Source organism: Tachysurus fulvidraco, chromosome 4 (genome assembly GCF_022655615.1).
Source record: "Tachysurus fulvidraco isolate hzauxx_2018 chromosome 4, HZAU_PFXX_2.0, whole genome shotgun sequence".
Taxonomy (NCBI): Eukaryota; Metazoa; Chordata; class Actinopteri; order Siluriformes; family Bagridae; genus Tachysurus; species Tachysurus fulvidraco.
The window spans coordinates 20,413,709-20,431,971 of NC_062521.1; the positions used below are offsets into that span (position 1 = coordinate 20,413,709).

The 18,263-nt window shown below is 39.3% G+C and overlaps 1 protein-coding gene across 2 annotated transcripts in view; it reads left to right on the top strand.

Moving 5' to 3' along the window:
- The window catches only part of marchf5 (membrane-associated ring finger (C3HC4) 5), a 24,424-nt gene extending 6,611 nt beyond the window's left edge, over positions 1–17,813 (top strand). Inside the window, exons 2-6 of one of the 2 annotated variants that reach the window (XM_027174885.2) lie at positions 7,701–7,903; positions 14,288–14,418; positions 14,532–14,715; positions 15,224–15,408; positions 15,862–17,813. In XM_027174885.2, the coding sequence (XP_027030686.1) occupies positions 7,701–7,903; positions 14,288–14,418; positions 14,532–14,715; positions 15,224–15,408; positions 15,862–15,978 (820 nt within the window). In that variant the 3' untranslated portion in view covers positions 15,979–17,813. The remainder of the gene's footprint in view (positions 1–7,700; positions 7,904–14,287; positions 14,419–14,531; positions 14,716–15,223; positions 15,409–15,861) is intronic. The other variant, XM_027174886.2, reaches the window with a different exon arrangement.
- Positions 17,814–18,263: the final 450 nt, after the last annotated feature.

The window sequence follows — 18,263 nt, forward strand, 5'->3', positions numbered from 1 at the left end:
AGTTATTGACTGTAACTAGAAATGTTTAAAAATGATATTAACTACACATGCTTTTGTGTCTGTGTGTCATGCGTATCGATTTCCTGTATAGCAAAGTTGCCTTAAAACACTACTTTCTTAGTTTAAGCTCTGATTCCTGTTTTGCACGAGAAGACATTGATGGATTTATCTGTTTGGCAGCTCAGACAATGGATATTAAGAGGCATCTGAGAAAGATGTTTTGTTCCCTGTTCTGAAGTCAACGGCAGCTACTACGGTTCATTCAAAATAAGCTACAAATAAACCCAGTGATTAAAAAGCCATCCTATATAATAATCACTTTCTAATGATCATCACCACTAAAGTAATTGTAGTGTTGTCAGTAAATATTGTATCCTTTTATATCATTTTTTTAAGCTATAATGTAATCAGTTAACAAATGTTAAATAGAAACTATTCCAGTACCTGCTGGATTGTTGATTCTCATTATTAATAAACAAATGCTGTCTAGTGATGAACAGCTGTGTTTACTTTTCCCCTGGGAACTTGATCCTGCTTTAAAGACGGAAGTCACTATACAGTGCAACGGAAACCATTCCGTTATATTGAGGAATAGTAAGTGCCTAGATATGTTTTTCCTGTGATGTCATACAGGGTTATGAAGCACCATTGTATCGTACATCCAGCAGGTTCCCACAGTCACATGACTTCATCTGTGTGAGAGAAGCCTTTGTTGAGGTGACTTGAATCCCTCTTTTTAAGAGCTACATCTAAATGGACTTGTACAAAAATGGCAAGCCATCAGTGGCATACATAATGACAAGTCTGGTGTTTCCTGGATCAGTGCTTTCTGGGTGTGATTCGTTTAAGCTTCCGTGGGATTTTTATTCATGTGATGAAACGTGTTTAAGAATTTCACGTGGATCTTCACACCCATCAGTTGGCTGAAGGTATTTGGGTTGCTGTCCATTTCTTTGTTTGGCAAAGTTCTCGAATGCCTCAAACACGTCGAAAAGTTTACAAAGCCGCCTGCATGGTTGCCCGGGTCAAGTTCAAAGCAGACTTCAGACAGAAATGCTTGTGGATTGTGTCTTTGCCTGAGGGGCATGTCAGAGAGAACAAGGGGTTTTAGGGAAGCCCTTTTGATTAGGTTCTGTATTGGTGTAGGATATAAATACGAAGTAGTTTTATTTATAGGTTGTGAGTTCAAATCCCACAACTGACAAAGAGCCACTGTTGAGCCCCCGAGAATGTTCTCTAAAGCTCAGCTGCTCAGCTCTGTGGACTTGCTCAGATTTAAATCATGATTGAAAGCTTATGATACACTCCCAGACTTCTTTTGGTAGCATCATAATGCATTTGAAAATGAGCGTAGTGTTATGTGCTCATCAGGTGGAGCTTCTCTATCTGTGTAGTGTAACTTGGCTGCAGTCGGACAAAAAAAAAAGGTGAGCAGGATCATTTTTCTGGCCCGAAGATGCTATCTAATGGACCCTTAGGGTTATATCCTGCACATACTGAAATGTTAATGGTAACCCAAGGGTCTGGGATCTTAATTTTGAATGCCAGTTGAGATTGCTCTTCTCAGTAACGAAGGTGATTGTAATGGGGTTTAGCATCACAACAGAAAGTAGAATTGTTCTTCAGTGGGAACACACACACATACACACGCACACAGAGTCTGCTACATTGCTTATTTTAGAGACTGTGGTTCTCAGTTCTCGCCACCTGATCCAAGACTTGAGAATGACAGCTGAATGTGTCAGGGGAAAACATGCTGAATCCTGTTAATGTATATAAATCAAAATAACATTTAATTTGCTCTTATTAAAATGTTGTCACTTACCGTATGATACAGAGGATGGCCAAAGGTATTCTGTTATGAGCCCCTGTTCCCTCATCCAGTGTGTTATGGAAAAGCGGCAAGGTGTGGTGTAATAAAGCGTACTCAGGTTTTTGCCTATAGGGGAATAAAATGCTTGAAGTAGGCTCGAGATGAATTGAGGTTTTGTTGAGGGTTGAGTTCAGCACAGGTTGGTTTGTTTTCTCAAAAGCACCCATTAAACCTGCTTATTATCTGCTGAGTTAAAACTTTAAGCAGGGAAATCACCCAACACTACTGGATGCCTGCTTGCTACACACATTCAGAGAGGAAGAAACTAGTGAATTCTCAGTAGAGGAAAAAAAAAATCTTGAATAGACCTCCTGAAAAAGTGAAGTTAAGACCGATTTGTTCTGGCATTTGATTCAGAAGGTGACTTGCAACATTGAAAGATCTGATGTTCTGTATTCACTCCAAAGCATGATCCAATCTTTAGCAGGACCTAAACTGCCAATTCGGCATCTGTGGACCTTCTGTTTTCAAGCTAAAAACATTTCATGCGTCAAACTGCACAAGTGTAATATAGCATTTATACAACGGTTCTGTAAACAAAAAAATTTTTGTTTACTGATATTTTTTGGCACAATGAGATTTTGCCACAATATAGATTTTTTTTATTTTTGCTTTTCTATTGGAAATACCTCCCAAAGAAGGCACATTCACTAATAAGCTGCTGGCTAGCTAGCTAGCTCACAATGATTTGCTAATGATTTTTCACTGCTTCTTTTTTTATCTTCCTCTCAGAAAAATTCATTGTTTATCTCTGATGTCGCTAACTGAACTGGGACTGTTGCTAGATTTGAAGTTTTACATTGAGAACACAGACAAGCGGGATCATGATGAATAAGAAGTTCCAGTGCTGACATTTAATAAAAACACACTATTTAAACGCTGCATGTCCAATCAGAGTAAGGACCAGAACTAACTGTAGTAAAAAGCAGTATACAAAAGTAATGACTTATGGATCTTTTGTAACGTTTCAACTTGAAATAGTTTTTGCGGTAAACATTTAGCCCCTCACTCCATTTTAATTTTCCACACATTTTATTGGGGAAAAGTGTCGGTGTTTCCAGAAAGAAGGAAGCAAACCCGTGTCATTTTAGGTACATTTCTTACAACCTGGTGATTTTTGAAGTGCATTTCCCCAGGTCATACATGTCGTGTCATGCAACAACATTCTAATAAACATGAACATTTTCTAGCATATCGCAGAATTTCTTTATCTTTGCTTTGAACACAGGAGATCATTAACTTTCTCTTCTCCCTCCTTGCCTTTCTATTTTCATTGTGTTGTAACAGATCCAGGTCTTGGGTAGAACACTGTGTACTGATCTGCTGCAGTAAAGCCAGGCTCAGATCCACAGCAGGAAGAGATGGTTCCCCTTTGCTGGTGATCTAAGGCTCGACTCAAGGCTTGTGTCGAAATGGATAAAGGCTTAGCTTTCAGGTCCATGTTGATGAGAAGTTAGTTTTAGTTGCTCAGCTGGTTTTTAGATCATACTTTTTAGGCTGTAATTTGTAGTGAGTGGAAACCAGAGGACAGGCCATGTGTCTGTCTTGCTGTTTAACATTCTACAGATATCCCACAGTTCCCACAGCTATTAAAGTCGTAATTTCCGATTTAGCACAGAGACCGTGACTCTAAGAAGAGCCGTCTCATTTTTATGTGCATTTTTTTTAATCTATGTCCATTATCCTGAGGCAAGACATATAGTATCACAGGCTTTGTGACAAGCTTCAACTATACCGTATTGCCTGGCTTTTTTTTTTTTGGTAAAGCATTACCAGGCAACATAATGCAACTGAATTGTGACAATCTTAAGTCTGGCTTAGACTTTACTATTCCAGCCAACTTTTAATATTATGACTCGATCAAGATAGTAGCAACAAAACATTAAAATGCGTTCAAGTCATATTATATAATGAAGATTTCCTAATATATGATATATGATCACCCAAACACTCTCAGGGCACACTCTCATTCACTCACACACTACGGACAATTAGAGGCGTACACATTAATTGAATTGAAATCGAATCGATTATTCTTGTGATAAGAAAATTGTTGTGTTCTTACATCATCAGTCATTGACTTTTGGACCCAGAATTTTTTTTATTAAACATTGTGTGCATCTGGTAATAAGGATTATTTCCCTGTGCATTGTGCTTGTTGCCTTCAGAGAATCGCAACAGAAGTCGGTCCGATTTTTGTTTGTTTGTTTGTTTGTTTGTTTATTAAAGTCTGCTATTTGTGTATAAAGTCAGTCGCCCGTGACCATGTTTATTTGTCTAACGACCAAAGAATTATATTATATTTTGTGATTTTTGTCTGTGATTGTAAAATCCAGCATTGTAGTGTAAAGCCAGCTTAACACTACCACACACTTTCAGAACGAGAAACCGGAAAGTTCTGCAATGGTCAACCGTTTCTCCGAAAATCAACCTAACCTTACAGTAAACCAACAAAAATGAAGGGCCCTGAAGAAAATCTCAGAATGGAACAGGAAGAAAAAAATGACAGATTCCTGGTAAAGCATTAGGCAGAGAAGAGTTCTGTTAGTCTGGGCCGTACTTTTGTAACGAGAGGTGAAGTATGTTTTGTTGTAAAAATCTTGTCTACCTTGGCTGAGACTGAAATGAAGACAGGGTATATGGAGCTTTTAATCAGGCATTTATAATGCGTGTAGATGCACCTAGCCTAGATTTCTATTTTATACTCAATAAAAAATGCCAGCTCATTGTAAAATTTCATTCATGAAGTTCTTCACTTCATTCATTTTGGAGCTTCTTTTAAGCTGCTTTTAGACCAGAACACATGTTCAACATGCTGTCATGATAGTCTGTCATTGTGTGAAATGGGCTTTACACTTGTTAAAAGAATGTTGCGTGAGTTGCAGCATGGGAACGGGAACACAAAAGGGCTTCTAAAATGGGGTCACTGCCCAAAAAGACTGAGAACCCCTGACTCAAAGACTTGAAATAAATGGCTTTTCTCTGTATGTTTGTATTATGTCGTGTCCGTGTGTTCTGGGACAGAGGTTTGAGTTTCACGGAGTGGATTGCATTTCCGCTCTTCTCTATCAGCGGTCGTTATGAGGGAGGCAGAGTTACAGAAACAAAAGTAAGAGAAGCTTGGGGGACAAAAACCTTTCCATCGTTCCTCATTCTGTATCTGTTAAAAGTTCAAATTTACCTGATGGGGTTCTGTTTATTCATATTTAGCTGTTTGTCTGAGAATTTTCCCGGTGATTTCTAGTTCGGAACAGTGACTACATGCATACAGTACTACATGCATCCCAGGTATTTTCTCTTATTTAGTGGTGAATCCAGTTTCCCTATTTGAGAAAATCATTAGACGTCATTTACAGCTTTTCTTAATAATCTAAGGTTCTACAGAATGAATTTATGATGTTTTAGCAAGTGTGGTGTCACCTCCTGGCCTTTGCACCCAGCAGTACTAGAGGTTAATAGTTTGTCAGATAAGACTCAGGGTTGTTCTCCTAAGTCATTTGAGCAGCTATGCCGTTCATGTTTAATTCAGAAGCACTGGATGGAAAGAATTACCCAAGAGAATGGTCGTGTGAGATGAAGAGCAGTGTATGTCCTCCTGCCGCAGCACACACTGGGACGGGCAATACTGACAGAGGACCAGAGATTTGCCCTGCATTATTTATAGCAAGGCTGAGCTTTGAATTATAAATGGAGTAGTTTGCGATTGGGCTGCGGCATGTTTGACTCTCCACTAACATCCTGTAGCAGGCTGTTGCAACCTCAGTCCAATGTGGGTGAATAGCACAGAGAGAAAGTAGACTCCCTGCTGACGAATGACCTGAGACTCTTTTATAGCTACATTGAAAAGCGTGTGTATATGTTTGTGCATACATGAATATATAAATAAAAGTATTTAAAATGGATTAAATCTAACATTAAATCTGTTGACAGTCATGCTGTTATTTTTAAACCTATACAGCTATGTGTAATCATTAATTGAGATTTTTGGCATATCGGATGCTTTCCTCTTAATAGGGGTCGTGTGGGCGACATCCACGCTAGAGCTCAAAATAGCGTCTGTCTTCTAGCTTATCAGCAGATGTCTCATTTACTCGGTTTCAAGTTTTCTGCTCCCATTCTCTACATTAATTATTGTTTTGCATAGATTGTTTACACACTGGAAATTAATCATTGTTTCAGTGAACCAGTGAAATACCAAATGCACAAGTTTCAGTGCAATTAAGGAAGTGGGACTATAAATGTAAGTGTGGGAATAAATATAAAAAAGCTCTTGGGAAAACGGGGCTGTCTATCATTTGTTGGCAGGTTAACGTCACGGTACAAACCTTTTTGCTGGCAATCAATAATGCAAATATAGAGGTACCTAGTTGGCCTTATTAAGTGTACACACATACAAAGGAAGGAAATGGTTGCAGATAGTCAGAACAGGATTGGATATGAATCAGTGGTGAAGCATGGTTGAATATTGATGCTTTCATTTTTCATTTTCTCTGTAAACTTTTGTTGATAATAGTTCACTCGGGTGCTCGTGGTGGTTTACTTACTTGAGATTTTGTCTCATACCAGCCGTAAATTTTACTACTCTGCAAAATGGCCTTCTGTACCCTTATCCTGATTATGTGCTCAAATGTGTTATGGCTGAGTAATGTATAGATTAGTAAATAAAACAAACGACTTAAAGTGGCAAGAAAATTGCATGCGAAGGACTTTAGCTCCGAGTTCCTCACACAACGTGGGAATTTGGGTTGGAAATGGTGCCTTTTGCATTTTACACAATGGCTGTGCTTTTGTGCTCATTTTGGTGGATTATTATATTTTTAATTGTATTGATGTTTGACCTCTATTCTTTGTTCAGAAGACAACAAAAAAATCTAATTTATTAAGTGGTAAACCACAGTACTTGCCACATATGCTTTGATGAGCTTAATGGGCTTTCCTTTGTTCATTTTTTTTCTTCCTTCCTCAATTTCTTCTTGTTTTTGATTTCATCGCGTTTCTTTTTTTCTGATGCTGAGCTAATGATATTTTTTTAACTTGTGCTTAGTCACTGACGCAGAATGCTGGGCTGTCCTTCCTGTGCTGCTCTGTAATGATTCTTGCTCTCATTCTGTCTTGTTTTTATTCTGCCTCCCTCCTTTCTTGCTCTTTTTTTCCCCTTCTTTTTTTAAACAGGCAGGTGTCAACGCTAGTCTTATTTTTAGTGTTCCAATCATTAAAGAAAAATAAAAAACTGTTACATGACATTTTCCCCCCTGGTTTTCTAAAGTGACTGCTGTACTGCTATAGCAGACCAACACCTTGGTTTTCTCATTCTTTAAAGCTTGTAAAGAGGAACAGCTTTTCAAAAAGCTTTCAGACATTTCACAAATTAAAATGTAAACGTTGCTAAATGTTTTTGAAGCACGTCCTTTATAATGTACTGTCATGTCCAGGGTCAGGTTCTTCTGGATTTTCAAGGTAATGTGCATCTGGAAAGGAGTCAAAATACCAACACACCAGCAAGACAGTACTTTTCCCCTCTCCTCCCAAACTGGCTGTGTAGTGCTACAATTACACTTGGGTTTGTTCATAATAAATGCCACTAGTGATTCACAGGCGTTTTAAAATTTTTCCTTTTCCAGTATTTGGTTGTTTAGGACATATCTAGCTTCTACTAGCAGAAAATTACTGGTATAAACGTAAACGTTTTATTATTTAGCAGAAAGCAAAGTGTTTATTATTGCTATTGTTACCGGATGTTCCATTTGTCCTCTGGAGCGTTTCGATGGTTAGAAATTGTAACAGAATGTACGGTCCTCATTGTTCTCTCAACCTCTGTGTTGTACAGGAGTTGCTGGGTGTGTTTTGCCACAGATGAGGATGACCGCACTGCTGAGTGGGTGCGGCCGTGCCGATGCCGCGGCTCCACCAAGTGGGTGCATCAGACCTGCTTGCAGCGCTGGGTAGACGAGAAGCAGCGGGGCAACAGTACAGCACGTGTGGCCTGTCCTCAGTGCAATGCCGAGTACCTCATTGTCTTCCCCACTCTGGGTATGTGTAATGAGTTTTAACCTCCGAAACCAACAAGCACAGGACATTTACATAAGGCTATCTATGACCTATCTGTCGAAGAGTCTTTTCAACTCTGAGATTTATTTTTTGCTTACAGGGGGAGATTAAGTGACTTTATTGATCAGAACAAGCAATCATGCCCAACAATTTTGCCATTTCACCCAGACTAAAGTCCTGTTCTAAATAACTTAATGTTAATCTTTTTCCGAGCTATACCCTTCGTCATGATTCATTATTAGGATGTTCAGTAGGAATCTGCAACAGGAATTTGGCCTCTGTCTAACACGTTTATATAAACACTGTCATAGATGATAATTCAGCAATGAATTAAAAGTTTTTTTCTGGAGATTTTTTTCCTTGGAATAAATTTGACACAGAAAATCTTTATTTTTCACCTATATGACTCATGGCTATTTGGTAACGAGGGGGAAAATGGTCAGTCTTCATCTTAGGGCTGTGCCAAAAGTTTCAACTGTCAATTTGGAGACTCTCAAGCAAGATGTAAACCAAGACGAGCTGAATTCTTTCGATGGTGGAATGAAAGCACGGAAGCGCAAAGTCATTTCACCTTATAAATCTTATTACAAGGCTGGGGGAAGAATGTTTGAGACATGTGTATAAAACACAGGTTCCAGGAAACATCAGGAAACATAAAGAATAGACAAATCAAACCTATAGCCTACCAGCTATCAAGAATAATTCCAGTGGCCACTGGAGATTACAACACGGCAGCATAGCACTGCACAATGAGAGATTGCTATGTTATGAAGCCCTAATCCCATCCACTATGGGTCCAGGGACTTTCCCACAGGGGGTCACTTAGTGATTAAAGCGGTCTGTGTGAGCTCCAGTGCTTCATTTCCTTATCCTTTGTGAGGAATGCTATCCACATGCTGTAGCCACCAATCCTCTTTTTTTCAACTTTAGTCATAATGTGACTCTTCATGTTCTTCACTTCCTCTTTTCCTCGGGTGGCTTTTCCCTCATTTTCATTCGTCGTCTCAGTTCGATTCCTCAGCTGAGAGAGTTCATGCTCTGAAACAGGGGTGATGATCTCAGTGTGTTTTTAGAAACAAGGAACTTTCCTAAGAAAGGGTCATCTTTTGTGTCTATGGTGAAGCTTGCTAACACAACAGGGTTATTAGCTGTCTCTTGCCCATATAAAACAACCAATATACCCGTCAACACATTCAAAATCCCCCTGTGTAGGAAACACAAAGGTGAACTTTTTTTCTGGTGGATTCTAGTTGGAGCAGGAAATTATAAAGCTTCAGGCAAGGTTGGCTAATCCACCCCTGCTGCTCATTTTGAGGTTAGGGGCAGCTCTTAGTGAGAGTGAGCCATGACCAAGAGATAGTGTGTGTGTGTGTGTCTGATGGGGCAGTAAACAGGCAGTGAGTTATTTATAGTGTGTTTGCTGTGCTGCCCAACATGATGTGCTGTATCTGCTGGGCGCAACTTACATCTTCATCGAATGCACAGTCTGGACTTTGTCACACTGTCTAACTATTTGTCTACCCAACTTTTTGTGCCTGTCTTTCCTATGTCTCGCGCGCTCTCACTTTCCATATGTGTCTTTTTCTCTCAGTCCTTGTCAATGTAAGTTACTGTGTCTCTGTTTCTCTATTCCTCAATTTATTTCACTCTGTCTGTTTCTTTCTCACCATATGTGTCTGTGTATATGCATGTATCTCTCTATCTCTCTCTCTCTTTCCTTTTTTAATGTAAGTTACTGTCTGTCACTCACACTCTCTCTTTCTCACACACACACACACACACACTCATCCTTTCTCTCTCTCTCTCTCTCGCTCGGTTTGTACCAAGGTCATAGGACTTGTGTATGGCTGTCCTAATAAGTTAATAAAGGCCAGTTATCCACATTTATTAGTCCTTTTCTTTCAAAAACACATTTATTTATGCAGTGATAATGATATTTGACATATATCATCAACCAGAGACCTTTTAGATACAAATAGGAATTTTATTCTGTAGCGAGCAGATGTCATTTTTGATTTCATTAATCCTCCTTAATTACAGGAGTCTGCTTGCCAGTTTTAGTGATTTTTCTCGATGTCTTTGTGCTTCTATACAAATGAATTGAATAATCTTCAGAAAGTCTCAATAAAACCCTTCTTTTTGTTCTTTCTCCATTTCCTCTGTTCTTGCCTACTGTCTGGCTGTGTCGGGCTCATGTTGGTTTATTTCTGGATAATGCTGTCTGTATCATTTCACCTCCTCGTCCGTGGCCAACTGTGAAATTGCACTGCATGTGTGCTTCATTCACCTTGCAAAAGAAAGAGGAAGGTGGGGAGAGGAAGCAGACGGAATGGGCACGAAGACTACCTTTTGTCTCAGTTTTGTTTTTTGTTTAAAGTTTAGCTTTCCCAATCCATTAAACACTTCCTTCTTCAAACATTCTGGCTTGAATGTCTACCAGTGAATATTTGATTTGGGACTTGAGCTGAATTTGAAGTAGGAGATTTCCTGTTGCTATGCAGGAGTACAAGTGGATGGACACACATGAAGGAAAAGGCAGCTTCACGTTTAATGAGAGAAGAGGCATGAGTCCTGACCTTAATTGTGTTGTTATGTCTTTGATGAGGTCGCTGTAAAGAAGAACGGATCTAGAAGCAGACAGTCTGTCTGACAGGGCTTCAACTTTGCTCAACCTATTTTCTTTTAGCCACATGCTCTTGTAGGAAGGGAGGGCAAGACAGAATGTCAGCAAACATCTCCATCTCCTGCTTAGTCACAATATGAAACTTCTCTCGCACTGACAAACCATTTAAAGCCTAAAACTTTGCTGATTGCATAGGTGTTGCTGATTTATTATTTTTAGGCTTAAAGTAAGCAAACACAGCTGACCTTACCGCTCCGAGTGCTGACAGGAAGAGAAAAGGCCACATCCAGCTCTGTCAGCTTTATGCTTTATTACTGTTCCAGCGATGCATGATGCATTAACTCTATGCTGAGCAAGAAATGACTGGACATGCAGTAGTTACTGAGTTACCTATAAAATGTAGAGAACTTATATTTTTACTTGATTCTAAATCCCTTCGTTTTTAAAATTTAAAATGGACCTCATGCTTTTGTAGAGTATTTCTTTTTACAGTGATGTTTTGAGTGCTGGAGTGTGTGTATGAGGAGTGGAACACTGGAGCGACACCCTGCAGCAGATCCTGAGATGTGTTCACTCATTACACAGCAGTTTACACATACAGTTAAAGTGTACCTAACTCCTCTTACCTGGCTACAAAAAGTACATTTTGTTCACTTGAGGCTCAAAAACAGGCCACAGAAGAAAGCACCGTAATTCTAACTGTGTTAATGCATTTTAAAGGTACATTATATCTCCGAGTTTACTGGTTCTCAAAGTGCAATGCATTAAACTTAACCAGAGTGTAAATATATTTATGACTGAGTTCTGGGGAGAATTCACTTGTATAAAGATCTATGGCTGCAAAAAAAAAAAAAAAGGGATCAAATTACTGTATACAGCTAATCAAACTAATATGTAAACCTTTTGCAGTCAATACATTTCACACTTCCAATTATTTAATAACTTTGGCTCTAGGTTGTTGTTGTTTTTTTAAATAAAGAATGACACAACCTCTCAGTTTTTTTGTTTTGTTTTTAAGAGCCTGATTGAAGTTCCACAATGTTCCTCTCTTGCTGTTGACAGTTTCAAGCCGTAATGCGCAAGTCATCCATCGCTCGCGCCAGTCCGGATGAAGTCTTTGGCACGAGTCTGAATTAAAGGCCCAACACTGATGGGGATTCTTCAGTGAAACAAACGACACTTCATTCTCAAATTTACGTTTAATTACGAGTTGCGTCACTTGACTATATTTTCTTAGTTGAGCTTAGGATTTATGTAAGACCAAAAAAAAAAGTCACCAAGGTTTCATGTAGCTGTCGTCAGGTGGCCAACAACATGGACAAAATGTTTTTGTAGACAGCCAGCTGCTGGCTCAGAGCGGCTGGAAACTGTTATTCCATCAGGCCTGGGGCTCAGGGTGGCTCAATTTGCACCCACTTTTAAAAATTATCTTAATTATGGAATATGTGGCCGGCAGTAGAAACAAGTGGGTCAGCTTTTCCTTTTTCCAATAGCCATTAGGGATGACTTCCACCCCCAGCCTCCCCACAGTGCCATGCTGTAATGCTTAGACAAGGAGAAAGATGTAGGGGTTCCGGCACTGTCATCAGAGACGGATGGGTCTTCTAGTGAGGGATATTGATGAGCTTGGCACAGGCAGGTATGGCTTAAAGCAAGCACTGCCCTGCAAAGTGGCTGCATTGTTAATGTCTAAAATGCAAAGACTCTCCAAGTTCAGAAATACTTTATATATATATATATATATATATATATATATATATATATATATATATATATATATATATATATATATATATATATATATAAAAAACCCTCAAAATTAATCTCCTAAGTGCATTAACATTACAAATGGAGGACACTGTGTTAGCTTTGGGTGTTTTAAGTGTCCATATTTATCACTTTTCCCAATGTGTTTTTTTGGGGGGGGGTCTCTTCGACCTTGTTGAATCACATGCTTTCAAAGAGGTTTCCCAAGTTACAGTGCCAGTACCAATACATTAAGCGACTCATGGCAGTGGTTGGTTTATGTGACCACTCATGTTAAACGCTCATAATGAACCACTTAGACATGATAAATATGTTTGTGTTCTTACTCTGGCTGGCGGTGAGAATAGCTGTCATTGAAACTGTAGACAGTTCTTAGAAACCAGCTGTTTAATCCTGTAATGTGAACTTGTGCTTGTGAGTAGAGTTGATACCGCAGGGCATTTTTGTCACCATCGTAGGAGAAAAGAAGGATATGAACTGAAAGGGAGGTGCTCACCAGTGTCTGGAATGCTCAGTACTTTCCTTGCCAGTCTGCGGTGCCATGGCAACAGTGCCACACAGTTTGCTTTTTAAAGGGAAGGGAGTTTCATGCAAACCAGTCTGCCTAAGATTAACAGCTCTGTCCTTTATTAAATCACATCATGTCCTTGCTTTCACTTGGATTGAAATGATTCTTTTCTTTCCTACCACAAATGCATTCATTTTTATTTATTTTTTGTTGTTGTAATTTTTCTGCTAAAATCTTAAACCCTTGAAGGTCAACTTTCAGTAGCTTTAGTGCTGTTTCCAGACACACTGTTTTTAAGCATATTAAGAGGTTATAAACGTGTCGGCACGGAGGGAGGAAATCAGGCATCCCGGTGGTAAAATGTCATTTGTCTTATAAGCTGCTCAAGAATGTGAGTCAGAGAAGAATAGACAGAAAGTGAAAGATGTATAAAGTGAAGCTGTGAATTTCTTAATGCTGAGCTGAATGAATGAATATATCCTTCCTTAATAAACTGCTGTAAAAGTGACTTCCTAGCTAGTGGTATTGTTGGTGAGGTTTGTTGTAAACGTGCATAAGGAAAAATGACAAAGTAATAATAGACTATCAAGGAGCAGCAGTCAATCAGCTTCTGCCTAGTTTCAGTCAGTGCCAGTAAACTGACATTCCGTGTGTGGAATTCACACAGAAGTAGGCTTCATGGGTTTCCCCTATTGCTTTCGTATTCAGATGATCACAATGTAATTTCCTTAATGAATAGCAAACATTTTTTTTTCTCTCTTTTTTTTTGGGTGTGTCGGAAATGTATTCAGACACACCTACTGTACAACCACTCAGGGAGGACACATTAATTAGCGCATTATTTCTGACCAGTGTGTTACAGCAGGGAAGCAGAAACTATGCAGGGCAGGGTTGCCAGCTATTGGTCTAAAGAATGTAGTAGTGAGAGTGCCCGATCACACGCTAGAGAACTTTCATGTATTTTCATGCGAGTTTGGCCGCTTATTGCATAGTAATGTATAGCTTTAATGATCACTGTGTTCTGTTCCCAATCCCAGTGCTGCAGGAAAAAGTTCAATTCTAATCAGATATATTTTTTTTCTCAATATGTTTAGATTATGAAAGAACAGTGCAGCCCTGTTTCCTACCAGGGCTGGAGTCTGTAGAGTGAATAAGTTTAGCATCAGCTGGTAAACAAGGAGAAGGGACTAATGAGCATGCACCAGAAATTGATTTGCTGCCCCCTGCTGGAGTCACAGCCCCTTGTATGTCCATGACTTCTGGTTGTTCCTTTTAGTCTTTTATTCAATACCAGTTGTGTTAAACCTGTTCTTTTTATACGAATGTAGTTGTTCTAAATCCTTTGTAACGAACACCTTAAAAATCCTGAAATGCTGTAACATGACATAACATTTATTGAGTTAAAGATCCTGAGGACTAAATAGATCTAACTCTGTCTTTCTCTCTCTCTCCATCGCCCCATATATAGGACCCATTGTGTATGTGCTGGATTTGGCAGACAGGCTTATTTCCAAAGCATGCCCATTCGCTGCAGCTGGCATCATGGTGGGCTCCATCTACTGGACTGCGGTCACATATGGAGCCGTCACAGTAATGCAGGTACATGCGCGCGCGCACACGCACACACACAAACACCTGTTAAATTTCATGTTCAAGAAAAAGTGTGCAATTTGATGGACTAACTTTTTTTGTTGTTGTTTTGGTTCCAAAAGGTGGTTGGCCATAAGGAAGGGCTGGACGTGATGGAGAGGGCTGATCCGCTGTTCCTCCTTATCGGACTGCCCACCATCCCAGTCATGCTCATTCTGGGAAAGATGATACGCTGGGAGGACTATGTGCTGCGTCTGTGGAGGAAGTACTCTAACAAGCTGCAGATCCTCAACAGCATCTTCCCTGGTTAGAGTCTCATCCATGCCTGTTGTGTTTTGGGTGTCTGCTTTAGAGATTTCTTGCCCTAGCTTACAGGATGTCTGTGCTGTGAGATGCTGTATGAAACACTGTATCTGGGAGAGTGCTTTACCTCAAAATCTTGCTCTGGACTGAAAGATAAATAACTCTTCTATTTATACTAATCACCTGAGAGCAGCTGGGTGAAGAAGAAAAAACTGAAAAATAAGTGGAATTACTGTTGATTTTCTGATGACAGTAGCTCATAGTGTCTATTCCTCTGTCCTAGTGTTTATAAAATGTCAGTGGTCATGTTGCCACCAGAGGGGAAAAACATACTGTTACTGTAATGTGGTATAATTAAACTTACTAGATGTCAGCACTTTACTTACTCAGATGTACTCAGTATGTCAGACAATTTGTCTAATCATATGACATTTTATAACACATCATTATAATTAGCTCTATCTGTAAATCCATCCTCCTGCTGTTGATGCCTTATTTATTTTGAATCCAGACCACCCATGTTTTGTAGGGATTGGATGTCCAGTTCCCAGAATCCCTGCCGAGGCAAGTCCGTTAGCCGATCACGTATCAGCCACTCGGATCCTGTGTGGAGCGCTGGTGTTCCCCACCATCGCCACCATCGTAGGCAAGCTCATGTTTAGCCGTGTCAACTCCAACCTACAGAGGACCATCCTGGTAGGCTGCAAACCTTTATTTTTAAAACACTAAGAATGATTGAAATGTGTTTTGAGTCTCAAAGATTTTGTCCATGAGAATTAAGGAGGCGCAGCAAGAAATATAAAACGACAGCATAAGATACTTGGGGAAATTTTCCCAACGCACAATCGATCATATTTACTGGTGAAACAGTCGATCAGCCGTTTTTGCTTAGTTTTATGAAAGTAATGCTAATTCTACAGTCTAATAGGAGGAATTGCCGTTACAGGAAAATATCCTACTTCATGGGCTAACAGTAATAACGCCATGTGGCAGGTGTATTATGCCACCCCATGGTTGATTATTGTCCTTTAACAGTGACCATGTCATGTAGTACGATTTGCGTCTGTACAGGTCATTGGTTAGACAACGTGTGTGCAAAAATGTCTCAAATTCAATCATAGTGCATCACGATGCTTCCTCTTTCTGCAGGGTGGCATTGCATTTGTGGCCATTAAAGGTGCGTTTAAGGTGTACTTTAAACAGCAGCAGTACCTTCGCCAGGCCCATCGCAAGATCCTCAACTTTCCAGAGCAGGAAGAAGCCTGAGTGACGGAGTGAATGTCCGCAGCCCTTTAAGACTGAGATCTCCATGCCATCTGCACCATGTAGTGTGTGTATGTATGTGTCAGTGCGTGCATGCTGTGGAGCGAATACAGACGTCTGCTGCTGGAACAAGCTCAAACCTGGTTGCTATGACTTAAGAAATGTGTATTTGAGAGTAGGGGAGTGGACAGAGTGATGAACGTTGCAGCAACCCAAAGCATTTCTGATTCACGCAAGCTGTTCGGTTTTGTCTCTCCCTGAGAATGTGATTATTTTTACTCTCTTCCCTCTGTATGTACAAGTAAAGATTCAGATTCCTCTCATGTTATAATCAGAGCTGGCAAAGGTTCCTTCTTTTCTGTATTTTATAGGTTGTAGTATTTTTAAGTTAAGAGAACATGTTGAATTCTAAGAGTTTTATGTGAATAAATGACTGACTTTTTTTTTTTTTTTATATATATAAATGTTACTCTGATTTTGAGATGGATTAGAAATATTGCCTTTTGGTGACTACTTTTTCAGAGCTGACGTTAGACGCTGCTACAAATATACATTTATACAGCAGAGACACTGATTTACTCACCCTACATTATATTTTAATGGAGATCATTTGGGTTGCTGGATGCACATTTATTCTAGTCTGAATAAGAATTTTAACCTACTATGTATTTGCAGTTCAGACTAGTATTAACGCGCATCCAGATCCCTGTCTCGGTTGTAAAATGATGAGGTGCTATGGGAGTATCATCTACACCATGACTAATGCAAAATCTTTCTTTAGGCTTGAAAAGCCTCTATCAGTTTGGTATAATAATGAAGTTAAGAAGAAGAAAAAGTAAGTTTCCTTGACCATCATGAGAACGTGCTCACCACAAAAAGGTCAAATTTCGAGAAGAAGGAAAAAAACCTCCAAATCTCCAATAATTTCTTGCACTGTTTAACAGTCTAAAAGAAAATGAGTCCCTGATGACCCACTGAATAAGATTACTCTGTGATCACAAAGTGGTTTTCAAAATCAAACTTCCGGCTTTGATCACTGTCTCATCCTTCACTCATCCTTAATGAGCCCTCACAACATTTAATACATTCTACCCGCAGCAAGCCGGAGACAGACTTTTCTTTCCTCTGATGTGGTGACCAGGTCACTTTCTCCTAAAACATCACCAACCGAATAAAGAATAAGATGAGCATCTATGGTTAACTACAGGGAACATTGCCGGAGTGCTTTATTATAATGGAAGGTGTGTGATGGTTATCATGACTAAAGGGGGGATCGATTTAAGTGACTTTCTATCCATGTGATCACTCCTAAGTAACTGCATTTGCGATCGCCATTTGTATAAGAAACTTGGTCAGAACTAAGGGATGTAAGTGTATTGTTTTTTAAAAAAAAGAGGGATTTTATTTCCTTGGGAAAATAGCATGTAAATAACAACTGACTGCAGCGAGAAGGACGACAGCCTCGTGCTCAGCTTTTTCAATGCAGTAAACTTCAGCCTTTAATGCGGAGTAGCTACCGTGGCAGGTTTTAATAGTGCCAGACACAGCTTTTGTTATACACTCAATACAACCAATGTAATTCAGAAAACATGTCAAAATTGTTCATGCACATGAAAGGAAAGGAAAAAAAAAGCTTAATGAAAGCCCCAGGCTTATCTTTACCCAAATGGTTACTGCCATTTTCAGCCAATAATCAATTAATCACTGTGTCTAACCAGTGCTTTGAATATGTTAGAAAACACTATAAACACAAAGCAGTGATGTATAAATGTATGACTTGTATATACAGATATTGCTTCTGGTCGATTTGTCAATAAATGTATTTTTCCACTGCTTGACTGTGACTTATGGGCCTTTTTTTTAAAAAGTTGAAATCCCAAATGAAAATGCTGAATATCCAAAACCAATTTCCTGTGATGGTGCACTTTTTGAAATGTGTTTAACACTGTACAATTTAACATCTATAATCTTTAACGAGAAGCAACCCGGAATCCATTTGACAAGTTTTAATTGTACGTCAGTCTCACAATAGCATCCAGTAGATCTCTAACATCGCTGTGTTACTTCACAGCAATTCTTTTAATTCATTTAATTTGTCAATTCACTCGTCTAATTTGTTTAAAAGGAGCCATTCCCGTATATCAATTTTAGTGCACAAAAAAAAAGGAAACGCATTGGCTAAAGTAGCTGTTTTAAAGTGAACTATACATTTGGGAGATTATCTAACTAGAATGATGAGATGCCACCGTTTTTTACTCATAGCAGATATGATTACGAACCGTGAAGGA